The sequence below is a fragment of the Scyliorhinus torazame genome, chromosome 13 (assembly GCF_047496885.1).
Source record: "Scyliorhinus torazame isolate Kashiwa2021f chromosome 13, sScyTor2.1, whole genome shotgun sequence".
NCBI classification, from domain to species: domain Eukaryota; kingdom Metazoa; phylum Chordata; class Chondrichthyes; order Carcharhiniformes; family Scyliorhinidae; genus Scyliorhinus; species Scyliorhinus torazame.
Window position 1 is genome coordinate 58954067 of NC_092719.1, and position 26311 is coordinate 58980377.

Below are 26311 nucleotides of genomic sequence, written 5' to 3' on the forward strand. Positions count from 1 at the left end.
CCTGTGCCACCCATTTGCAGCAGGAACAGCCAGCTAAGTTCAAGACCAATGATCGTTACCTGACGGATGAGCCCAGCAGAGTCAGAGCCACTTTCTTCGAACCAGCCAAGTGAAATCCAGATAAAGGCCTTTATCCATTTGCACCGTGCCGGTCGCCCTGAAGTTAAGTATAGGTTATTGTAGCTGATAGGTGTAGTTTAACTCATAGTAGATATTGTGTTTGCATGTTGAGATAACTCTTGTGTATGTAAATAAACCACCTTTGAACTAACTAACTGGTTGTGTGGTCATTTGATCGATATAAGGGAAAGGCATGTGGTTCACCGAGATAAATAAATAGCGCAACATTGTTGGCAAACTCTGATGGGACTCGATTAGAAGTGACTTTGTCACTCCGAGAGAACTTTTAATCCAATTGCGAGAAAGAGAAAGAACCACAAGTGGAAGTCCCATATCGACCAAATAACCGAATTTCGGAAGTGTGTACTAACCTGCATGCGTACCTAACAGGAAGAGTAAGGCAAACTCCTTAGAATTGTGTACAACTTAAAGGATTGTGAGCCGGAAAATATCTTAAGCCATAACCGCTGTTCAAATCGCCGCCTTATCCCCATGTACCAAATTAAAAGTAGAGAAAGAAATAAGAGAAGTAATGGCCACTAAAGCAATGGAAAGATTGATGAATCCACAGGAACCCAAGGTCGCAGCGACCAACAGAGCAGAGCAATGCCCCATATGGGAGGAAGAGTTAAGGAAATATTTAAAGGGGAAAGGATGGCACCTTTGGTCGAATTTTTGCGCTAATGATGAGTCAGGTCCAGGAAAGATAGGACAGACTTGGTGGGAGAACCTAAGCGAGGTCCACAAGAAAAATGTCGGGAAAGTCAGAAAGCCGATGGCGATAGTGTCCTGTTTGGCACAGTTGTGAGGCACAGAGGAGATCGTGAATGTCATAATATACACCAGTATATCATGGTGCAGACACACACACTGATGGACACACAGCAAGACCAATCAACACACACAACACCGCAGCCAATCACCAGTTAGAGCACACTCACTATATAGACAGGGGGCATCAGAGTTCCCGCTCATTCGGGATGCAGCCTCTCAGAAGGACAGAGCTTACAGCTTACAGCACAGATCTTCACCATGTGCTGAGTGCATAGACTGGTTAGGACAGGCATAGGTCTTTAGTTTAATCTAACATCGTGTTAACCCACAGTGAAAGTATGTTCAACAGTTTCTAGCTGAATAAAATAGTGTTGTACTATTTTAAGTATTGGTGGCCTGGATGTGTTCCACAGATCCAGAGCACCCAACACTTCAGTGAAGATGCTCCATAGGCAGTTAATTGAGAAGGAAGAAAAGAACGAGGGAAACAGTAACGAAAGCGAGAAGATAATTGAGCAAATCTGGGAACAGTTAGCAGCTAAGGACAAGGAAGTGGCCGATGTAAAACGCGCACATCAATCTTGACGAGTTCACCTTAGTAGCTTCCAGACCCAGTATGTTAAAACCTTTCAAGATACACAGCACGCAGTCCTGGTAAGAGAGGAAACAGAACAACAGGTCGCCCAGCTAACTAGCAAATGCGCAGATTTAAAAGCAGCTTTGAGAGCGCTCCACAACTCCACTAAGGAACAGAGGCAGAGTACCGTTGACCATGCTGAATGCCGACAGAAGATAGAAAAGTTACAGTCGCTACTCTTAGTACAGAATGGCTTCAGGTACACTTTCGGGCAGGATGTAGATGAGGAAGATGCTCCCGATCGGCAAGAGTTAAACGAAAGCACCCAAAAATACGTGGAGGACATGGGAAATCAAAATCGAACCCCCCACTCCCCAAAAAGAAAAGCACCCACAGCTCCGACTGCACAGGCAGCACACACCCCCACTCACAATTCGACCCCCATGAATCCGGTTACCACAGAACGCAGGTCATCGGATCAGGAGGAGCCTGATATCGTTTACACCACCCCACTATCCATAACCCAATTAAGAGACACTTGCACAAAAATTATTCCATTCCAGTCCCAAAGAGCGCAAAATCCCAGGGAGATAAAAGAGAGCACAGCCATGTGTTCTGTCTCTTTTGGATCCGGCCTGTGCCACCCAATTGCAGCAGGAACAGCCAGTAAAATTCAAGACCAACGATCGCTACCTGATGGATGAGCCCAGCAGAGACAGAGCCACTTTCTTTGAACCAGCCAAGTGAAATCCAGATAAAGGCCTTTATCCATTTGCACAGTACCGGTCGCCCTGACGTTAAGTACAGGTTATTGTAGCTGATTGGTGTAGTTTAACTCGTAGTAGATATTGTGTTTGCATGTTGAGATAACTCTTGTGTATGTAAATAAACCACCTTTTGAACTAACTAACTGGCTGTGTGGTTTGATCAATATAAGGGAAAGGCCTGTGGTCCACCGAGATAAATAAATAGAGCAACACAGCTCCTGTACTCCCCTGGCTCTGCTTTCCTGCAAGAGAGCAATATATAATGCCTGCTGAAAAGTCAAGGAAGCTTCACCAAGCAGATGTTTCTCAATATCATGGTTATTAATGTCGCAGATGAAATGAACTCTCAGCATGTCAGCTAACATGGTTCCATTATCACAATAGTCAACAATTCCATGTAACTGGGAGATATATTCAGAGTCTCGCTCCCCTTCTGCTTGCACCACCATATTAGGTCTGTAGCTTTGTACAACAGTCATGGGCTTTAGGGTGAAGTGGTTCCCTGCCAGCATAATTAATTGGTCAAACGCAATGTTGCCCAGCGCTACCAGAAAGGCAAGGTCCCCAATAATCGTGAAAGCATGTGCGCTGCAGGCCTGCAGCAGAATTACCGTCTGCCGTTCATTTTCGGTAATATTATTCGCCCTGAAGAAATAGTGGAGATGTTCTCCTTTTTGGGGCCAGGACTCCATCGCAGGGTCAGTTGTGTCCAATTGTCGATATACAGGCATAGTGAGCAATCAAAGCGTATCTTAGTTCCAAGCGAGCGAAAGCAGCAAAAAAAGGAAGTTGTGCACATCCACAGCTTCCAGTTGACCCTTGTCAGTTTAGTAAAGGCAACGGAGCCAGTCGAGTAAAATAAAGTACTGGTTTATTCACAACAGCAATGTGTTTACACTTGGGACCCAGTTAGGCTTCATCGGTCCTGTCTCTGGAGGCCTGTGCTAGTCAGACCGACCTTATATAAAACAGACCCCACCCCATAGTTAACGGGGAGACTACATATTCCTCGAGCCACATGTGGACTGTCATCAACTCTGTCCCGTATGCCCTTTGTGGTATACTACGACAACAATGCAATCTCAGTGGTGGAGGAGCCGGTTGGGGACGAAAATGTCTACGAGGCCCAGAAAGTCCCGCGCAAAAGGTTAATACACAAGGTAGGAACACATGGGGTTGGGGTGATTTATTAGCTTGAATAGAGGACTGGCGAACAAACAGAAGGCAGAGAGTCTGGAATAATGGATCTTTTTCTGGTTGGCAAGATATAGCTAGTGGGGTACCACAGGGTGTGTTCATTGGGATCCAACTATTTACAATCTATATTAATGACTTGGATGGAAGGATAGAAGATAAAGTAGCCAAATTTACAGATGACACTAAAATAGGTGGGATAATAAGTTGCAATGAGGAAATAAGGGGTGGGATTCTCCACTCCGCCAGCCGCGTTTTCCTGCCCCCGCCACAGGGGATTCTCCATTCCCGAAGCCAGCCAATGGGGTTTCCAATTCTGGCCACCCCACGCTGTTGGGAAATCTGCAGGCTTGGGTGCGCTACCGGTGGACCGGAGGATCCCACCGACGAAGAATTCCGCTGAAGAAATCTACGAATGTAGATAGATAGTTAGGTAGTAGGTCAAAATTTGGCAGGTTAAGTTTAATGCGGATAAGTGTGAGGTATCCATTTTGATCAGAAAATTAGAAAGGCAACTTATGATCTAAATTGAGAGAAACTTTAGAGTGCTTTTGTGCAGAAGATCTGGGTGTCCTCGTGCATGAATCGCAGAAAACTAGCAAGCGGGTACAGAAGGTAATAAGGTAGGCAAATGGAATTTTGGCCTTTATAGCTAAAGGAATACAGTATATAAGCAGGGAGGTGTTGCTGAAACCGTACATGGCATTGGTGAGACTGCACCTGGAGAACTGTGTATAGTTTTGGTAGTTAAGAGGTTCACCATATTGGTTCCAGAGATGAGGGGTTGTCTTATGAAGAAAGATTGAGCAGTTCAGGCATATACTCTCTTGAGTTTAGAAGAATGAGAGGAGATTTAATTGAGGTACACAAGATGATAAAAGGTATTGATAAAGTAGGCCTACAGCGGATGCTTTCTCTGGTGGGGAAATCTAGAACGAGAGGTGGTAGTTTTAAGATAAGGGCGAGCAGATTTAATATAGAGATTAGGAGAAATGACTGCTCTCAAAGGATTGGGAATCTGTGCAATTAACTACCCCAGAGTGTGGGGGATGCCAGGACATTAAGTAAATTTAAGGAGCAAATCCACAGATTTTTAATGAGAAAGAGTCAAACGTTTATGGAGAATGGGCAGGAAAGTGGAGTCGAGGTCAAGATGAGATCAGCCATGATCAATTTGAATGGGGGAGCGGGCTCAAGGGGCTGAATTGCCTAATCCTGCTCCCAGTTTGGATGATCTTATGTAGATTAACTCTTTGAAGGACCTTTATGGACTTTCTCCCCTTGTGTGCCTCAAGTGGTTAGCAGTGTTTCTTCACAGTGCCAGGGGCCGGGTTCAATTCCCGGCTTAGGTCACTATCTGTGCGGTGTCTGCATGTTCTCCACGTGTCTGTGTGGGCTTCCTCTGGGGGCTCCGGTTTCCTCCCACAATTCAGAAAGACATGTTTGTCAGGTGAATTGGATATTCTGTATTTTCCCCCCTGTGTACCCGAGCAGGCGCCGGACTGTGGCGACTAGGGGTTTTTCACAGTAACTTCATTGCAGTGTTAATGTAAACCTACTTGTGACACTAATAAAGATTATTATTATTACATAAGTGACTGTGAATATCCCGGGCGGGATTCTCTCAGCCCAGGGCCGGGCCGGAGAATCCCTGCAATCGGCGCAAAGCGCGCCACGTCGCCCCGACGCCGGCACGGAAGGTCGGGGGTGCAGCCTATGGGGGAGGAGGGGGGGGTCCGACCCCAGGTGGGGGGGCCTCCGAAGTGGCCTGGCCCCGATCGGGGCCCTCCGAAGTGACCTGGCCCCGATCAGGCCGTGCTGACGCCGTTGAGAAACGCAACGGTGTTTCCGACGGCGTCAACACTTAGCCTCAGGATCACAGAATCCCGCCCCCCTTTTTGTTATTGAGGGGCTTAGGGGGAGGGATGTGGTAACACGGCCCCTTTAAGGTCCACGTGACCGGCTTGGGGCTTATTGTGCGGGGTCGCACAAACCCCAACCAATGGGGAAAACGCAGGGACCTGGACAGCATGGAGCCGGGAGTCAGAGAGTGAAGACCCATTTAGTGACCCTGTGCCTGTGCAGAGTTTACCTTTTACTTGTTACCAATAAACCCTTGTTTGGTTACATAAGAAGCCTCCACAGTATTGCCTCAAGCCACCACAGGTCCCAACACTGATCCTTGTGGCTATTCATTTGTTAAATGTTGCCAACCTGAAATTACCCATCTTTGCTTTTTGTTAGCTAACCCATCCTCTATTGCCCTTATTTTCTGTGGTAACCTTTGATGTGGCCCCTTCAGGAAGCCAAATAAACTACATCCACAGGTTTCCTTTTATCCACTTAGCTTGTTACTCCCTCAAAGAACTGTAAATAAATTAGTCAAACATGATTGCCCTTTCACAAAACCAGGGTGGGATTTTCTGGTTCTGCTTACAACCGGGAAGTCCAGTCCTGCTGATGCCAATGGACTTTTGGCTGACCCGCTGTATCCCCTTCAATTTTATACTGTCTTTAACTTCTTTAGTTAGCCATGGATGGTGCGTTCTTCCTTCCATGGGCTGAATTCTCAGCCAGCAGGATGCTCCGTTTTGCCGGCAGTCCGGGGGTTTCCCGATGGCGTGGGGCTGCCTCACAATGGGAAACCCCATTGAGCAGCCGGCAAAACGGAGAAACCCGCGCCGTGCTGAACCATAAATCTGGCATGGCGGGACGGAGAATCCCGCCCATGTCTTTCTTTCCCATTCGAATGTACCTTTGCTGAGAGTGACAAAATATTTTCCTTGTTTTTTATAAATTTAAAGTACCCAATTCATTTTTTCCAATTAAGGGGCAATTTAGCGTGGCCAATCCACCTTCCCTGCACATCTTTGAGTTGTGGGGGCAAAACCCACTCAAACACGGGAGAATGTGCAAACTCCACACGGACAGTGACCCAGAGCCGGGATCGAACCTGGGGACCTCGGCGCCGCGAGGCAGCAGCACTTACCACCGCGCCAACAAAATATTTTCTTAAATGTCTGCCACTGCATATCCATTGACTTATCCCATAACCTTATTTCCAAGTTCTCTTTAGCAAGTTCTGCCTGCTCACCTTCATAATTGCCCTTTTTAAAATTATAAACACTCGGCTTAGACAAACTCATCCGTCTCTTATAACAAATGCAAAACTCAATTGTGTTGTGATCACTGAGACCTAGGGACACCTTTCCTATGGGGCCATTGATCAATCCTGTGTCATTGCCCATCACTATATCTAGAATAAGCTGCTGTGTGGTTGGGTTGAGGAGCACTAGGCCAGGAAAAGACATCTGAAAGGCAGATGCTAGGAGAAAGTACAAGTTTAAATTGTTAAGCATTGATGCAATATTGGAAGTTTTGTTGGATCAGGTTGATATAAAATGATTGTTTTGCTGTTTCATAGCCTTTATTTCAGAATTGTGGCTGAGGTTGCTATGATCATTCATAACAAAAGGATAATAATGTGGGGGCCAATGGTGATCTGGGCTTTTTTCAGAATATGATGAGATTTTCATGGGCAGCTTATTCAGAGAGATACAGTGCTAGATGCTTCTTCCCTCTTCTTTCTCCTCCTTCTGTGAACAGCTTCTCTTCTCAAGTGCTTCTAATTCCATTTCCCAGAGGTGCTACACCCCAGGCGCTACTGCAGCTATATTCCTGATAAGCTGGAGCAATTGGTATATTCAGATGTCTCTCGCAACCACACAACCGTTTCCAAAGCTACTGTACCACTCCCTTCTGACTGAAAGAACTGCTGTCAACCCTTCCGACAACACAGCACTTCCATCAATTCTGCAGAAGCAACTAGTTATTGGATTCTCCGATGCCCAACGCTGGCAGCGAGATTGGCGATCAGGCGGGGAACTTTGTGTGGAGCAAAAAACATGATTCACGTTCAGCACCAATCCCATTGCGATGCTTTGGTTCCCGGCTGGTGATGTCATCCAAGTTCACGCCCCATACAGGTGGCCCCATGCAAATCCGCGATTTGCTTTCGGTTGCCTACGATTATCGGGCTAGAAAGCGGATGCTCCACCCCTTTCAGGCAGGAGTCATGAGGGCATGAATTGGTGCAAATATTTACATGCGGGACCTGGGCACCATGGCTGTTTAGGGGGGAGCAAGAAGGTAAGAAAGCGGCCTTGTCTGGATCTCAGGGAGTTAGCGGGGGACGACTTGGTGACAAGGTCGTGGACTCGGGTAGCCTCCCTTGGGATTGGGGTGGCCTGGCTCAGACCACCATTGTTGCATTATAAACCCACCCCTCAGCCAAAGCGTACAGGCTCCTGGCTGTTCCCACTGCTGACTGCTCACTGTATCATGTATATGCTCAGAGGGCTTTTGGTCGTTTGGGACCCCACCCAGCCTGCCCCTTTGGAAACCCTCCTAACTCAGCAATGTCATCAATGGGATGAGCGTGGCCAATGTCACTCACTTGCTAACCAGGTGTTGCCACTCAATGTAACATTCTAGTGTGTGGCAGTGATTGAGTTAGTGCACCAAAGAATGTCTAGTTCATGACTAGTTGATATTTATCAAATTACAATAATGTGGGTAGAAAACAATACTAATACTACTAACGAACTGTAAACTGTTAACACCTAGAATAGGAGAGCTAATAAAAAACACGACTATCCACGACGAATCCTCACCCAGACTCCCCGAGGTTGCACATGATATTGTTCTACTGCCACCTGCTGGTTGGAGGTCTAACATATTAATATACAGAATTGCTAATGCATATCATTACACTCAGTTTAAAAAAAAATATATTTAGTTTTTTTATTCATTTACGGGATGTGGGCGTGGATAGTTAGGGCAGCATTTATTGCCCATCCCTAGTTGCCTTTCAGAAGGTGGTGATGAGATGCGTTTTTGAACCGCTGCAGTCCTTGAGGTGTCGGTACACCCAGTGTGCTGTTAGGGATGGTGTTCCAGGATGTTGCCCCAGCGACAGTGAAGGAATGATCATATATTTCCTCGTGGGAGTGGTGAGTGACTTGGAGGGAAACCTCCAGGCTGCTCTTGTCATTCTAAATGGTTATGGTTGTGGGTTTTGAAGGTGCTGTCTGAGGAACCTTAGTGAGTTACTTGTGTATCTTGTAGTGGTACACATGGCTGTCAATGTTCTTCGGTGGTGGAGAGTTTGAATGTTTGTGGAAGGGGGAGCAATCAAGCGGGCTGCTTTGTTCTGGATGGTGTTGAGCTTCTTGAGTGTTGTTAGAGCTGCACTCATCCAGGCAAGTGGAGAGTATTCCATTACACACTTTGTGCTTTTAGATGGTGGACAGGTTTGGGGGGCCAGGGGGTGCGTTACTCGCGGTAGGATTACTAGCCTTTGACCTGCCCTGGCAGCCACAGTTTTAATATGGCTCCTCCAGTTCCACCCTTGGCCTCCCAAACCTCCAGGGGTCCACACCCCGCATATGTTCCATAAATCCCTTCAGCTCCTTTGCCACTGCAGACACCTTCCTCAACCTTGGGCTCAACCGATCTAAGCTTGGCTCTATAATCGTGATAAGGTCCCCCCCTCCCCACCTCTAGACCAACCGGTGTGAGTCCAGGTCAGGAATCTTCACCAGCATCCGCCTCATGAAATCTACATCATTCCAATTTGGCGCACAAGCGTTTACCAGGATCACCGGTATGCCCTCTACCTTCCCACTCACCATCACGATCTTCTTCCCCCCCCCACTGGATTTGCCACAATGCCCCCCACCTCGAACGCCACCTGCTTATTCACCAGCACTGCCAACCCCCTCGTCTCCTTTCCTCAACCTCGTCCGATCTCTTATCTTTAAGTGTGTCACTTGTAAAAGGGCAAAATTCGTCTTCAGCCTCCTCAGGTGCGCGAACACACATGACCGTTTGACCGGCCCATTCAAACCCTCACATTCTATGTGACCAGCCTGGTCGGGGGGCTCCCCGCCCCCACCCCCTGCCGATCAGCCATATCCCTTTTTGGGCCAGCCCCCAGCCCGTCTCACGTGACCCTTCCGGCCCACCCTCGGATGTCCAGTCATCACTCCCTTTCCAGCTGCTCCACAGTAACCACATCCTTGTCAGCAACCCCTCCCCCTTTCCCAAACAAAACAACGACCCCATCCCCATTCCCCTCCCCTACACCTACCTCCTGACAACTCCCCAATGCATTTTGGCCACATGTGCGCCAGCCTCTGCTCCTTCGATGCCTTCGGGCAGCCCCACAATCCTCACATTTTGTCTTCTGGTGCACTTTTCCAGATCCTTCAGCTTCTCCTTCTGCCTCTTCTGCATCACTCCCATGTCAGCCACCAATGAGGCCAGCTGTACCTTGTGCTCCCCCACCACCGCATCCACTTTCTGGTTCACCCGGCCCTGGGACACCAGCCTATGCTTCGCTCTCTCAATACCCTGCTTTAACCGGTTCCACCACTTTGACCAGGGCCTCTTTCTTCTGATGGCTAAACATAGCTTTCAGAAATTCGACCAACTGCTCCATTGACCACTGGGCCGGGAGAATAGGCCCTTTGCCCTCTGCCATCTTAACCTGTGGCCCACCACGAAGACGCTCCTGCTCCAACTGCTCCTTTCTTCTCGACCCACGCATAGTTCGTGGATCCATCTACCTGTCACAGAGGAGTTACACCTTCTCCAGATACTCCTACACCTCTTCCCATCCAAAATGTCGCCCCTCTGACCGGGAAAGGACCAAAACATACCACCTACCAAACGCTGACTACAGCCACCAACGTGGCTCACAGATGAATTGCCCCCCTCAAGTTCAGGACTCGGAGGTGGACCCATAGTGCCATGCCAGCGAGGAGCAGAGGGACACCCTATTCCCCAGGTTGGGCCACAGACTCAAATCTGCCCTCCTGAACAGTGTATGGGAGATGGGCAGCACGGTAGCACAGTGGATAGCATTGTGGCTTCACAGCGCTGGGGCCCCAGGTTCGATTCCCCGCTGGGTCACTGTTCTGTGCGGAGTCTGCACGTTCTCCCCGTGTCTGCGTGGGTTTCCTCCGGGTGCTTCGGTTTCCTCCCACAGTCCAAAGACGTGCAGGTTATGTGGTTTGGCTATGCTAAGTTGCCCTTAGTGTCCAAAAAGGTTAGGAGGGATTATTGGGTTATGGGGATAGGGGGGAAGTGAGGGCTTAAGTGGGTCAGTGCAGACTCGATGGGCCAAATGGCCTCTTTCTGCCCGGTATGTTCTATGGTGACAGAGGCAGTCAGTGCTGCAAGCCTCAGCATCATAAAATCACAGAATTTTACGGCCCATCAAGTTTGCACTGGCCCTTGGAAAGAGCACCCTACTTAAACCCACACTTACACCCTTTCCCCCTAATCCCACCTAACCTTTTTTTGAACACAAAGGGACAATTTAGCATGGCCAATCCACCTAACCTGTACATCTTTGAATTGTGGGAGGAAACTAGAGCACTCGGAGGAAACCAACGCTGACAGAGGAGAAAGTGCAAACTCCACACACACAGTCACCCGAGGCTGGAATTGGACCTGGGACCCTGGAACTGTGTGGCAGCAGTGCTAACCACTGTGCCAACCTGCCGCCCCAAGAGGATATAGCTGGTTATCCAGGGGTGTGGGTATCACTGGTGAGGCCTCTGCCCTGATGGGGGACAGAAAACCATGGGGCTCTGGGTAGGGGGGGTGGTGGGGGGGGGGTAGGAGGGGGGCTCCAAAGGCAATGGTGCAGGTTTCCTCTGGTTAGGGTGAGCTCTCCTCAGCAACTGCTTCCTCTACAGCAGGGCAGCGCTTCTGAGGAGTGCGAACACCTGGTGTGCCCCTGATTGAGCTTGGTCATGCCCATCACCTTGACCTATAACTAACACCAAAGGAATGCGTTTAAAACACCTCCTGCAGCAATGATAGTCTGAGCCAGGCCACGCCGATCCCAAGGAAGACACCATCAGTCCAACGACTCGGCACCAAGTCATCCCCCGCTATTGCCCCCAGCCCGGGCAGCTACCCGCAGCAAGCCTGACAATTTTTGAGGATTTTTCTGTGTTTTTGTCAACTCCCGCTCCCCTACCGCAGCCATGCCACCAGGCCCTGCCTGCAAACACTAGCACGAATTTGCACCAGCGAGACATCCTGCCTAAGAGGCATGGAGCAATGCGGAAGGATGGAGCATGATGTGTCCAAGCCAATCACAGTTTTGCATGGATTTACTGACGTGGGGCTCAAACATCGATATCGCTGTCAGCGAGGGACCACAGCATGGCGTCGGAATTGGCACTGGGTGCAAACTCAATTTTTTGAATACCCACGATTCTCCACCTGATCGTGATTCACATTTCTGATGTCATGAAGCGGAGAATCCAGGCCAGGAACTGGCAAAAGTCGACTGGGAGCAGCTACTTGTAGGAAAATCTATATCAGAGCAGTGGAATTCATTCCAAAAAGAAACAGAGAGAGCACAAGGCCAATATGTTCCCATAAAAGTGAAGGGTGGGAGCAAGAATTCCAGAGAACCCTGGATGTCAAGGGGTATCCAGGGTTGAATAAGGATAAAAAGAGTATCTTATGTCAGATAACAAGGCTTCAAAACAATGAAGCCCTAGAGGAGTATACAGAGTATAGGGGATACTCAAAAAATAAATTAGCAGTGCGAACAGGGGGCATGAAAAAACTCTGGCAGGTAAAATAAAGTAAAATCCAAAGGTGTTTTATAAGTATATTAAGGCACTAGGATGACCAGGGAAAGTATAGGGTCAAATGGCGACCAACTTGGCAATCTGTATATGGAGCTGTAAGATGTAGGAGGTGTAAATGAGTACTTTGCAACTGTGCTCACTATGATGTAAGTGTAGAAATCAGGGAGGGGGACTGTGATGTACTTGAATAAATTAACATTAAGAGGGAGGAGATATCAAAAGTGGATCAATCCCCAGGCCTATTTGAGATGTATTCCAGGCTGCTGTGGGCAGCAAGGGAAGAGATTCAGAGGCTCTTGACAATTTTCAAATCTTCCACAGGAGAGGTGCCACAGGACTGGAGGACAACTAATATTGTCTTATTATTCAAGAAGGGAAGTAGGGGAAAACCAGGAAATTTCAGGCCCGTGAGGCTAACTTCAGTGATAAGGATACTATGGGAAAAAATTCTTTTTTTAAAAAATATGTTTTATTGAAAATTTTTCCACAAACAACAATTTTTCCCCTGTTACAAAGCAAACGCAACAATAACAACACAGACATTTTTAACAATACACAAGTAACAAAACCCCATTATCTTTGACCTAAACTAAACTAAACCCCCCCCCCCCCCGCTCCCCCCCCCCCCCCTTCCCCCTGGGTTGCTGCTGCTGGTCATCTGTCTTCCCTCTAACGTTCCCCTAGGTAGTTGAGGAATGGCTGCCACCACCTGGTGAACCCTTGAGCCGATCCTCTCAGCGCAAACTTCATCTGCTCCAATTTTATGAACCCCGCCATATCGTTTATCCAGGCCTCCAGTCCGGGGGGTTTCGCTTCCTTCCACATGAGTAAAATCCTACGCCGGGCTACTAGGGACGCAAAGGCCACAACGTCGGCCTCTTTCGCCTCCTGCACTCCCGGCTCTTCCGCAACTCCAAATAGAGCTAACCCCCAGCCTGGTTTGACCCGGGCCTTCACCACCCGCGAAATCATTCCCGTCACTCCCTTCCAAAACCCTTCCAGTGCCGGGCATGCCCAAAACATATGTGCGTGGTTTGCCGGGCTCCCGCCACACCTCCCACATTTGTCCTCCACTCCAAAGAACCTGCTCAATCTTGCTCCCGTTATGTGTGCTCTATGTAGCACCTTAAATTGAATCAGGCTAAGCCTGGCGCATGAGGAAGAGGCATTTACCCTGCTTAGGGCATCAGCCCACATACCCTCCTCTATCTCCTCCCCTAGTTCTTCTTCCCACTTTCCTTTTAGTTCGCCCACCGACTCCTCCCCCTCTTCCCTCATCTCTCGGTAAATCTCTGACACCTTGCCCTCTCCGACCCACACCCCTGAAAGCACCCTGTCCTGTATCCCCTGTGTCGGGAGCAACGGAAATTCCCTCACCTGTTGTCTAGTAAACGCCCTCACCTGCATATATCTCAAGAAATTTCCCCGGGGCAACTTAGACTTTTCCTCCAATGCTCCCAAGCTTGCAAAAGTCCCATCTATAAATAAATCTCCCACCCTCCTAATTCCCAACTGGTACCAGCTCTGAAATCCTCCATCCATTCTTCCTGGGGCGAACCTATGGTTGTTCCTGATTGGGGACCCCACCAGGGCTCCCCGCACCCCTCTCTGTCGCCTCCACTGTCCCCAGATATTCAATGTTGCCGCCACCACCGGGTTCGTGGTAAACTTTTTAGGTGAGATCGGTCGCGGCGCCATCACCAGCGCCTCTAAACTCGTCCCTTTACAGGACTTTCTCTCCAGTCTTTTCCACGCCGCTCCCTCACCCTCCATCATCCATTTACGTATCATTGCCACATTGGCGGCCCAATAGTAATCGCCCAAGTTCGGTAGTGCCAGTCCTCCTCTGTCCCTACTACGCTGAAGGAACCCCCTCCTTACTCTCGGAACTTTCCCTGCCCACACGAAGCTCGTGATGCTCCTGTCTATTTTATTAAAAAAGGTCTTGGTGATTAGTATAGGGAGACATCGAAATACAAATAAGAACCTCGGGAGGACCATCATCTTAATTGCTTGCACCCTGCCCGCCAGCGATAGAGGCTGCATGTCCCACCTCTTGAAGTCCTCCTCCATTTGTTCTACCAACCGTGTCAGATTAAGTCTGTGCAAGGTTCCCCAGCTCCTAGCGATCTGAATCCCCAGGTATCGGAAGTTTCTTTCCACTTTCCTTAGAGGTAAGCCTTCTATCTCTCTACTCTGGTCCCCTGGATGTATCACAAATAATTCACTCTTCCCCATGTTTAGCCTATACCCCGAGAAATCCCCGAACCCCCTCAAAATTCGCATAACCTCTATCATCTCCCCCGCTGGGTCCGACACGTATAACAATAGGTCATCCGCGTATAACGAGACTCGGTGTTCTTCTCCCCCTCTAATCACCCCTCTCCATTTCCTGGAGTCTCTCAACGCCATGGCCAGAGGTTCAATTGCCAACGCGAACAACAATGGAGACAGCGGGCATCCCTGTCTTGTTCCCCTATATAGTCGGAAATACTCCGATCTATGTCGACCTGTAACTACGCTTGCCGTTGGAGCCCCATAAAGAAGTCTAACCCAGCTAATAAACCCGTTCCCAAACCCAAACCTCCTTAACACTTCCCATAAATACTCCCACTCCACCCTATCAAATGCCTTCTCTGCGTCCATTGCCGCCACTATCTCTGCCTCCCCCTCCACTGGGGGCATCATTATCACCCCTAATAGTCGTCGCACGTTAACATTCAGTTGTCTCCCTTTTACGAACCCTGTCTGGTCTTCGTGCACCACCCCCGGGACACAGTCCTCTATCCTCGATGCCAGTACCTTTGCCAACAATTTGGCGTCCACGTTCAATAATGAAATGGGTCTATAGGACCCGCACTGCAACGGATCTTTATCCCTCTTCAAAATTAACGATATCATCGCCTCCGACATCGTCGGGGGTAGAGTCCCCCCTTCCCTGGCCTCATTAAACATCCTCACCATCAACGGGGCCAACAAGTCCACATATTTTCTGTAATATTCCACCGGGAACCCGTCTGGTCCCGGGGCCTTCCCTGCTTGCATGCTACCCAGTCCCTTAATAAACTCGTCCACCCCAATCGGTGCCCCCAGCCTACCACCCCCCGCTCCTCCACTTTCGGGAACCTCAATTGGTCCAGGAACTGCCGCATCCCCTCCTCTCCCTCTGGGGGTTGAGACCTATACAGTTCCTCATAGAAGGTCTTGAACACCTCATTTATCTTTCCTGCCCTTCGCTCCGTGTCTCCCCTTTCGTCTCTAATTCCTCCTATCTCCCTCGCTGCTGCCCTCTTTCGCAATTGATGAGCCAACAGGCGACTAGCCTTTTCCCCATATTCATACCTCCTCCCCTGTGCCTTCCTCCACAGTACCTCCGCCTTTCTGGTGGTCAGAAGGTCAAATTCCGTCTGGAGTTGCCTCCTCTCCCTGTACAATTCCTCCTCCGGGGTCTCTGCAAATTCCCTATCCACCCTTAACATCTCCCCCAGTAATCTTTCCCTTTCCTTGGCCTCTGTTTTCCTTTTGTGGGCCCCAATGGAGATCAGCTCTCCTCTGACCACCGCTTTTAGTGCTTCCCATACCACTCCCACAGGGACCTCGCCGTCGTCATTGACCTCCAGGTATCTCTCAATACACCCCCGCACTCTTGCACACACTCCCTCATCCGCCATCAGTCCCACATCTAATCGCCAGAGTGTTCTCTGCTCCCTTTCCTCTCCTAATTCCAGGTCCACCCAATGTGGGGCATGATCCGAAACCGCTATGGCTGAGTACTCAGCTTCTTCCACCCTAGAGATCAACGACCTTCCCAAAACAAAAAAATCTATCCGGGAGCACACTTTATGGACATGGGAGAAGAAGGAAAACTCCCTAGCCCTAGGTCTAAGAAATCGCCATGGATCCACTCCCCCCATTTGGTCCATAAACCCCTTAAGTACCTTGGCCGCTGCCGGCCTTCTTCCGGTCCTTGAGCTGGATCTATCTAGCCCCGGGTCCAGCACCGTATTAAAGTCCCCTCCTAAAATCAAGTTTCCTACCTCCAGGTCCGGTATACGCCCCAGCATCCGTCTCATAAATCCCGCATCGTCCCAGTTTGGGGCATACACATTAACCAACACGACCTCCATTCCCTCCAGCCTGCCACTCACCATTACATATCTACCTCCGCTATCTGCTACGATGTTCTTTGCTTCAAATGCTACCCGTTTCCCCACCAAAATGGCCACCCCTCTATTCTTTGCGTCCAGTCCTGAGTGGAACACCTGTCCCACCCGTCCTTTCCTTAACCTAACTTGGTCCGCCACCTTTAGGTGCGTCTCTTGGAGCATAACCACGTCTGCCCTTAGTCCTTTCAAATGCGCGAGCACTCGGGCCCTTTTTATCGGTCCGTTCAGGCCTCTCACGTTCCACGTGATCAGCCTCACTAGGGGGCTACCTGCCCCCCTCCCGTGTCGACTAGCCATTACCTTCTCTAGGCCAGTCCCATATCCCGCCTCCGCGCTCCCGCTCGCTCCCCCAGCGTCGCACACCTTCCCCGCCCACCCACTCTTTAGCCATTTCCTTTTGGATTTCCGCAGCAGCAACCCAGTTGTCCCCCCCCCCCCCCCCCCCCCCCCCCCCGCTAGATCTCTTTCTAGCATGATTGCTCCCCCCATATTACTTCCGTAAGTCAGCTGGCTTCAACTGACCCCGGCTACTCCTCACTCCTCGACCCCCCCGTGTGGGGAACTCCCATCCGCCTTGCGCCTGTCTTCCCGCTTTATTCTTTCTGGCGTGGGAACATCCCTTTACCTGACCCGCCTCTTATGGCGCAGCTCCCTTTCCCCTTCCCCTCCCCTTCCCCATTCTCCAACTATGTCTCGTCTTTCCCCCCTCACCGGCGCCCACATTTCCCCAATGTCTCCCCCCTTCCCAATTTACTTCTCAATTAACTTCAACCATAACATTAACAATAACATTTCCTGCAGCATCAGTCCCTCAGTTCCGATCCAATTTCTCTTCTTTGATGAAGGTCCATGCTTCCTCCGCCGTCTCGAAATAATGGTGTCTCTCCTGATACGTGACCCATAGTCTTGCCGGCTGCAGCATCCTGAACTTCACCTTCCTTTTATGCAACACCTCTTTGGCTCGGTTGAAGCTCGCCCTCCTTCTCGCCACCTCCGCACTCCAATCCTGGTATACCCGTACCACTGCATTCTCCCATCTGCTACTCCGCACCTTTTTAGCCCATCTCAGGACCTCTTCTCTATCCTTAAGGCGGTAGAATCGCACGATTATCGCCCTGGGTGGTTCTCCCGCTTTTGGTCTTCTCGCCGGGATCCGATGTGCCCACTCCACCTCCATGGGGCCCGCAGGGACCTCAGCACCCATCAGTGAGCTCAGCATCGTACTTGCGTACGCTCCACAGTCCACTCCTTCCACACCCTCAGGGAGACCCAGTATCCGAAGTTTCATCCTTCGCGTTCCGTTTTCTAGGGCCTCGATCCTTTCAGTACACTTTTTATGAAGTGCCTCGTGCGTCTGTGTCTTAACCGCCAGGCCCAGGATCTCGTCCTCAATATCTGTCACCTTCTGCTCCACCACGCGGAGCTCTGTCTCCTGGGTCTTTAGTGTCTCCTTGAGCCCCTCAATTGCCTGTAGCATCGGTGTCAGCACCTCCCTCTTCAGCAGCTCCACGCACCGTCTCACAATTTCATCCTGCTCAGGCCCCCATGTCGCCTGTGCTTTCTTCGCCGCCATCTTGTACTTCTCTCTTTCTGACCCTTTGGTCGACGATTCCTCGCGCTGCAGCCGCCACCGCCGGTTTTTTCCTCCTTCGTTTGGGGGGGCCTCCCTTCTCACACACCCCACACCGGGTTGCGTCGTCGAAAAATTCCCCGTTGGGGCTCTTAAAAGAGCCCGAAGGTCCATCGGAGCTGGAGCCGCCGAAACGTGCGGCTAGCTAGGCATCACCGCAACCGGAAGTCCATGGGAAAAAATTCTGAGGGACAGAATTATTCTCCACTCGGGGAGGCAAGGATTAATCAAGGATCATGATGGCCTGCCTCACCGCGCCGAGGTCCCAGGTTCGATCCCGGCTCTGGGTCACTGTCCGTGTGGAGTTTGCACATTCTCCCCATGTTTGCGTGGGTTTCGCCCCCATAGCCCAAAGATGTGCAGGGTAGGTGGATTGGCTATGCTAAATTGCCCCTTAATTGGAAAAAATGAATTGGGTACTCTAAATTTAGTTTAAAAAAAGGATCATCATGGCCTTGACAAGGGAGATCCAAAACTATTGATTGCATTTTTCGAAGAGTTGACTCGGTGTGTGTGCAGTTGATGTAGTCTACATGGACTTCAGTGACGCTTTTGACAAGGTCTTGCATGGAAGACTGGTCAAGAAGATAAAAGCACATGGGAACCAGGGCAATCTGGCAAATTGGATCCAAAAATGGCTTAGTGGCAGGAGGCAGAGGTTATTGGTTGAAGGTTTTTTTGTGACTGGAAGTCTGTGTCCAGTTGTGCTCTGCAGAGATTAGTGCTGGTTCCTTTGCTGTTTGTAGTGTACGGTAATGATCAGGACATGAATATAGGAAGCATAATCAGTAGGTTCGCAGATGACACAATAATTGGTGGTGTGGTAAATAGTGAGGGGCAGCATGGTGGCTCAGTGGTTAGCACTGCAGTCTCACGCCGCCGAGGTCCCAGGTTTGATCCCGGCTCTGGGTCACTATCCGTGTGGAATTTGCACATTCTCCCCGTGTTTGCGTGGGTTTCGCCCCCACAACCCAAAGATGTGCAGGGTAGGTGGATTGAACACACTAAATTGCCCCTTAATTGGAAAAAATTAATTGGATACTCTAAATTAATTTTTTTTAAATAGTGAGGAGGAAAACCTTAGATTCCATGACGATATAGGTGGGGTGGTTAGAATGGCAAAAGAGTGGCAAATGAAATTTAACCTTGAAAAGTGTGAGGTAATTGTGAGTCCTTTTGGAAGGACTCACAAGGCAAGGGATTATACAATGAATGATAGATCATAGAACATACAGTGCAGAAGGAGGCCATTCGGCCCATCGAGCCCTCACTTCCACCCTATCCCCGTAGCCCAATAACCCCTCCTAACCTTTTTCTTTTGGTCACTAAGAGAAATTTATCATGGCCAATTCACCTAACCTGCACGTCTTTGGAAAGTGGGAGGAAACCGGAGCGCTCGGAGAAAACCCACGCAGACACGGGGAGAACGTGCAGACTCCACACAGACAGTGACCCAGCAGGGAATCGAACCTGGGACCTTGGCGCTATGAAGCCACAGTGCTATCCACTTGTGCTACCGTGCTGCCCAAGGACCCTAGGAAGTATAAAGATCAGAGGCATCTTGGTGTGCATGTCCATAAATCCCTGAAGACAACAGGGCAAGCAGATAAGGTGCTTAAAAAGGCATCTGGCATTCTTGCTTTTATTAACCAAGGCACAGAATATATGAGTTGGGAAGTTATTATGGCGCTGCATAAAATGTTGGTTAGACCACAGCAATTCTGGTCGTCACACAATAGGAAGGAAGTGATTGCACTGGAGAGAGTGCCAAGGAGATTCACCAGGATGCTGCCTGGGCTCGAGTGTTTCAGCTTATCAAGGGAGACGGAATAGGCTGGGGTTGTTTTCCTTGGAGCAGAGAAGGCGGAGGGTGGGCCTGATTGATGTGTATAAAATGATGAAGGGCATAGATTTGGTGGATAGGAAGGAACTTCTCCCTTTAGAGAAGGGGTCACTAACCTGTGGGCATAGATTTAAGGTAATGGGAAGGAGGTTCATAGGAGATGTGAGGCAAAACGTTTTCACCCAGAGAGTTTTGGGAATCTCAAACTCATTGCCTGAAAGAGTGGTAGAAGCACAAGCCTCTGCAAGATTTAAGAGATATTTAGATGCTACAGGCTGGAAAATGGGACTAGAGTAAATAGGTGCTTGATTGCCAGCATGGATACGATGGGCCAAAGGGCCTCTTTCCCTGCTGTAAAAACACTATGATTCCATGTCACGGGGAAATTTATCCAAAAGTGTTAGCCACACCCATATGACATCATTTAAATACAAGGAAGCAGTCTTCTGGCAATTCTTAAAAGGGACAAGCAAACGTTTGGGACAGTATTGATTGTCCGTTTTCAGGCAAGTTGATACTTCTGCCTCTCCTCAATCCAATTGACAGTCAGCAGGTAAAACAGTAGAAGACAATTTCAGGGTCCCAAGTTGAGTAAGCTGTTAGAAACTAAAATTCCAACAGAGTAATTGGCTCTCGAGATTTGATGATTGCAGTTGTTTATTGATATTTGTAAAGCAGACAGATTTATTCAACGAGGTAATGTTGCAAAGATTCATTTATCCCATTTTGAAAAAGCAGTTAAAGTAACATTTCTCATTTATTCTTGTGTAACATTTGATGAAGATAAATTACTTTTGAAAGATAGTTAGTTATGCATTGAATTTAGCTTGTGTGTTCAAAATCCAATTTGTTTATCAGGACAGATGTGACTTTCGCAGCCACATTGTGTGATGTCAGTATACTTGTAGATTTCAGTTCCTCCGTCCTCACATTCAAATTCTGTTCTCTTAGATTCACTTCCTTTTTCTCTGCAGCATTCACAAGTATGCTCAATCTTGCCTGTTACGGTGTTAAACCTGGAAATTAAGAGATTGTCTGTTGTAGTGAAGTTAATGTAGGAACAATGCAACAACACTACATAGTTTTGATAACAAGTTAAAAGAAGGTAGACTTTGGTTTTACACTGTGCCCAATTCAGTCTGAAATATCTAAAATGCTTCACAGAAGATGAATTGTGCAATGGCTCATGCTGATTTGAAGAATGTATTCCCACATTCAGAACATGTTTAGATGGCACATGTCATTAGGATAGCTTACAGATACTTTAGAAAGAAAAGATATTGAAGGTTCAGGGGCTTATTTTATTTTTAATTCCAGACTTTTTAAAAAAGTATTTCAAATTTCACCATCTACTGTGGTAGGATTTGAACCTTGGGTCTCAGGAGAATTATCCTGCGGACTGCTCGGCCATTGATCGTACCGCAATGTCACCACCACCCAATAATGCATCATCTGATAATAGAGGTCATCTGTTTCCACTGCAGTCATTGCTGGTTCCATGACATGACCAAACAGCTTGCATGGAATGGCAAAATGTTGCAAAAAATTTCCAAACAGCTTCCATTTCACCACTTGCATCTTCCATAAAACACCAAAATGCTACGATGAGAGATTGGAAGCTACCATTTTTGGCTCTGTGTTCTTTGGTTACAAGAGACTTGAAGAACGTCCTTTTGCCCAGTTCTCCAGCAAAGCACTCAACTGGCCAAATGGACACTCTGAGCTAGAGCCATGGGAATCGAGGAGCAAGAACTGACTGGCCCCTCTATAGCTGACAGTCTTCCTGCTCCCTCCCCAAGCACTGCCCAGACCAGTGAAGCACATACTGAGGTAGCATAGTTTGAGTCAAGGCCATCATGGTCCATTGCCGCTCAAAGATATCTGAGCTATCTGATATTGTAACCACCCAGCTCTTTCTTACCCACAGTCGGTCCTTCCCGCTCAGCTGGGTCTCCTGGGGGAAGATTATGTCAGCACTTAGACTTTTCAGATGGGCTATGTTTCTGCATCTTTTCACTTGGCCATTGAGTGCTTACACGTTCCAGGTGACTCTTCTGATGAGGGCTTCTGTTCGCCCCTCCCCCACTCCTGTGGGGTCAGGCATACTTACCTTGTGGGTGTGCCCCTGCACTCCGGGGTTTCCCTTTGTTTGAGGGCCCTCTAAGATGGCTGCTTGAAGTGCCATTGTTTCTGTTGTCGCCATGTGCGATCTGCCGTTGCCAGCGTTTTACCCCCCCTTTCCACTCCTCAATTTTCTTTTCCCTTGGACCTGTCCACCACACTCCCACCCCACCCTCCCATGCCCCTGCGGACCTTCCCCCTCAGCTTCTTCCCCCCTGTTTCCAACCCCCTACTTTCCCCCCTTTAGAGTTTTCTTCCCCCCTGCTGCCAGGCACTCTGTCCCCATCGGAAGTTATGCCCCGTTTCTTCACCCCCCCTTTTTCCTCTGCTCACCTCATTTTGCCCCCTCCGTTTTGAGATTAATAGATGAAGATGAGGCAGCTCTATCCCACACAATTAATCTCTTTTTTTGAAATAGAGGAAACCAGAGTTTGAGTTCACTGCTGGTGTCATTGCCTTCCCAGCCCGTGTTTACGAAAGACACCATCTGCTTCTGCTGGTGCCTGGAAAGTCACAGAGTTTAGTGGGGTACAGCATCCCAAACTATACCTGGCTTTTGTATCGGGCCACCTTGGCTGTGTTGAATTTCGCCCAGCGCTTGTCCTGGTCTGCCCCAATGTCCTGATATACATGGATCGAGTGTCCCTCCCACTTTCAGGACTGTGTGTGCCCAATTCAGGATCTATTTCCGATTATGGTACCGGTGCAGTTTTACAACGATGGCCCACGGCTGTTCCCTGGTTTTGGGTTTTGGCCGGAGTGACCTGTGGGCTCTGTCCACTTCTGGGGTCATGGGGAAGCTTGTCCTCCAATCAGCTTGCCCAGCATCTGGGCCACATACTCAGTGGGGTTCCTGCCCTCGGTACCCTCCGGTAGGCCCACAATGCGGAGTTTTTGATGGCGTGAACGGTTCTCTTGGTCATCGACTTTTCCCTTCACTGTCCCTTTTGTCACCACCAAACATGCCATCTCCGTCTCCAGTGAGGTGATCCTGTCGTTCTGGTAGGTTGCAGCCTTCTCCAGCTCCCTGTTTGTCGCCTCCTGTGTCTCCAGTTGCCGCCCAGCCTTTTCCAGTGGTGCTTGAAAGGGAATAAGTGCCTCCATCGCCTTCACTGCTGCTATCATTTCTAATTTGATGACCTCTCTGAGCAATTGGAGCTCCTGTGTTAGGAGGTCCATCCATTTGTTTATCGGGGGGAGGGGGGTAGCCCGGCATATGCCCTGGCAGCCCATCCCTTTCCGTTGCAGCCAATTCCTCGTCCCTCCGCGTGTTCGTCGTCGCCTCAATCTTCCTCTCCAGACTTTCACAGATTCTGCCATCCTTTTGGCTCCTCAAGTTGCTGCCTGGCATGTCTCGTTTGTTGTGGTTGTGTTGGAGGAGGATGGTTTTTTTTTTCAGGTTAAACGGCCTATTTTGGGGCTAAAAGTGCCTAATTTCAAGTTTCCAGGAAGAGAGACACCTTTCATGCATCCACTCAGCACATCCATGTCACCGGAAGTCCCTTAATATCCCATCTTAGCCAGCATGGAGCCTCTTTAATGCCTGTAGACTGAGGGGTCAATGTGGCAATGAAATAGCAACGCTCATATACTAAAGGGGTCACGTGTGGAGAGGATGGGAGTTTAACCCGGGTAAAGTTGGCAGAGCACCAACATGAATTAGTTACTGAAGAGGCTAATGCAGAATTGTTGTTCACAAGTCCTTGGTCATATCGTATTGTGGACCCACAATGTCTACAATGCATGAAATATCCAGGGAAAATAGCCAAAATATACAGAACGAAGAACGACAAACACTCTAAATAGGTGAACTACATCAGTTTGGTTATGCAATCACCTGGAAGTTGTCAGCATTGAAGGGCTACTGAAACAATTATTGAATAACTTGTCAATGAACAGTTTGGATACAAGCAGAACAAAATCAAGGTGAGCAAACTACTCAAATGTGCATTTAACAGTGACTTTTTCTGTGCTACTGTAGCCACAGGATTTATATTTAGCCATTTTTAGTTGCACATATTGTGCATAAATCTGTATTTGACCAAAAGTCAACCTAAATTATTGCTAAATATGTGAACAATGGGCTGGATACTCCGTTGGCGGCATCCACCGCTTTGCCGGTAGTGCACTCATGCTCGTGGATTTCCCGACGGCATGGGGGTGCCTACAATGGGGAACCTCATTGGCCGGCTGCGGGGGCGCGCCGCACCAGAAAACGGGTGCAGAGAATCCTGCCCAATGTTTCTTGTTCCAAACTCAGAAAATTCCTGTTCATCGCTATGAAACAATATTTAATTATTCTTACTTAAATCACAGTTAAAAACATAAAAATAAATACTCACTCAGCTGATCCTCCACAAAAGCCTTTACAAATGGTCAAACTAAGTTGCCCTGAGCATGTTCTATTGTTCAGTACTTTTGTGATATTGAGTGCACTTTGCAGCTTTTTGCAACTGGATCCTAGAATTAATAAAACAACACTGATTAAAACTTAAGCTACAATTGAAAATAGAAATTACACTTATAAATTTACAATGCTAGGAACCTGGATGGTTCAGGTGCTGGTCGGTCATACATTTTCAAAGATTCATCCTGACTGAGTTAATTTTAATTTAGTTATATCCTCCACAATGTCTGTGCCTGCACAGTAATTAATACCACCAATTAGCTCTCACTGAAACAAAGATAAACCATTCAAAAGAATCCGTAATAACTCTTTGGCATTAAACAGAAACATTCCATGTGATGTTTTTTTTGTTCGTTCATATATTGCCCATCCCTAATAGCCCTTGAGGGGGCACTTAAGAGTCATCCACATTGCTGTGGGTCTGGAGTCTCGTGTAGGCTAGACCAGGTAAGCATGGCAGATTTCCTTCCCTAAAGGACATTAGTGAACCAGATGGGTTTTTATAACAATTGACAATGGTTACATGGTCATCATTAGACTTTTAATTCCAGATTTTTATTGAATTCAAATTGCAGTGGTGGGATTTGAACCTGGGTTCCCCAAAGCAATACTCTGGCTCTCTGGCTTACTGGTCCGGTGACAGTACCACTAATCCATCACCTCCCCAATTCAATACAATTTAACACTTTTAAATGAATCCTTGTGCTGGAGGTGAGAGCCTAAAGGGTTGGGGAACAGTCAATATAGATAACATCCAGGTCAAGTATAGGATAGATGGATGGAGGCAGAGTGAGTTTCTTACTACTTTGTGCCAACAGTAATCCTCTACAACTGTTTACACCCTGCTACACAAGTGTGATATTTTCTATTTTATCCTTTTTACATCCCAGCATTTTAAGTAAGATGGGCAATTTAGAGTGCTAAATTCAGATGGGGTTTCAGACGTGGCGAACCCTCTGAAACTGATTCCATGACACCATTGAGGAAGAACAAGATAATTTTTCCAGTGCCCTGGCCAAAAATTATTCTTCAACTCGTATCTAAAATGGATGATCTGGCCAGTAATTTCATTGCACATTTTGGGGCATATTGGCCGTGGCATTTCCTACAATAGAACAGTTACCACATTTTAAAAGTACTTAATTGGTTGCAAATGTTTCAGGATGTCCTGAGATGGTAAAGGCCACCATATAAACGCAAATGTCTTCTTTAGGTTAGAAAACCGGATTGTTCTGGGTTGGATGAGCCCAGATCTTAGAGGTAAATGTTTCCTGTGTGATTAACTGCATCACACAGCTCTCAGCACCACCCACTCCTGAGGCTTTTTAAAAGAATAAATTTAGAGCACCCAATTATTTTTTTTCCCATTAAGGGGCAATTTAGCGTGGCCAATCCACCTAACCTGCACATTTTTGGGTTGTGGGGGTGAAACCCACTCAGACACCAGGAGAATGTGCAAACTCCACACGGACAGTGACCCAGGGCAGGGATTTGAACCCGGGCCCTGAACACCGTAGTCCAAGAGCTAACCGCTGCGCCACGTGCTGCCCCCTCCTGAGGCTTTTTTAGGCGGAGAGTGAATTATTTGGATCTAACAATGGGTAATCTGTCAATACAGGGGCTGTTTAGCACACTGGGCTAAATCGCTGGCTTTGAAAGCAGACCAAGGTAGGCCAGCAGCACGGTTCAATTCCCGTAACAGCCTTCCTGAACAGGCGCCAGAATGTGGCGACTAGGGGTTTTTCACAGTAACTTCATTTGAAGTCTACTTGCAGTAATTTTCATTTCATTTTTCAATAAAGATTGAAATTGGAATTTTGTCTAAATTTGAGTCCACAAATCCCCCCCACAAATTGAACACATTCCAAAATACGATGGCTGTTTCACATTGTACAATCCCCAAGAGAGGAAAAGCGAACTAAATGATTTTCAGAAGTACGGACAATAGAAAATTATCCACACAACTGGAGCACAAGTCAGAGACTCCAAACCAAATTTTAACAAAAAGAAACAAAGAAAGTAGAGATGAACTAC

General features: G+C 48.2%; 1 protein-coding gene across 5 annotated transcripts in view; it reads right to left on the minus strand.

Moving 5' to 3' along the window:
- Positions 1-20388: 20388 nt before the first annotated feature.
- LOC140388049 (uncharacterized) overlaps positions 20389-26311 on the minus strand; it is a 110949-nt gene continuing 105026 nt past the window's right edge. For all 5 annotated transcript variants that reach the window (XM_072471643.1, XM_072471640.1, XM_072471642.1 and 2 more), the window contains 2 exons: positions 24213-24330; positions 20389-20765 (listed from right to left, as the gene is read on the minus strand). In XM_072471643.1, the coding sequence (XP_072327744.1) occupies positions 20585-20765; positions 24213-24330 (299 nt within the window). In that variant the 3' untranslated portion in view covers positions 20389-20584. The remainder of the gene's footprint in view (positions 20766-24212; positions 24331-26311) is intronic.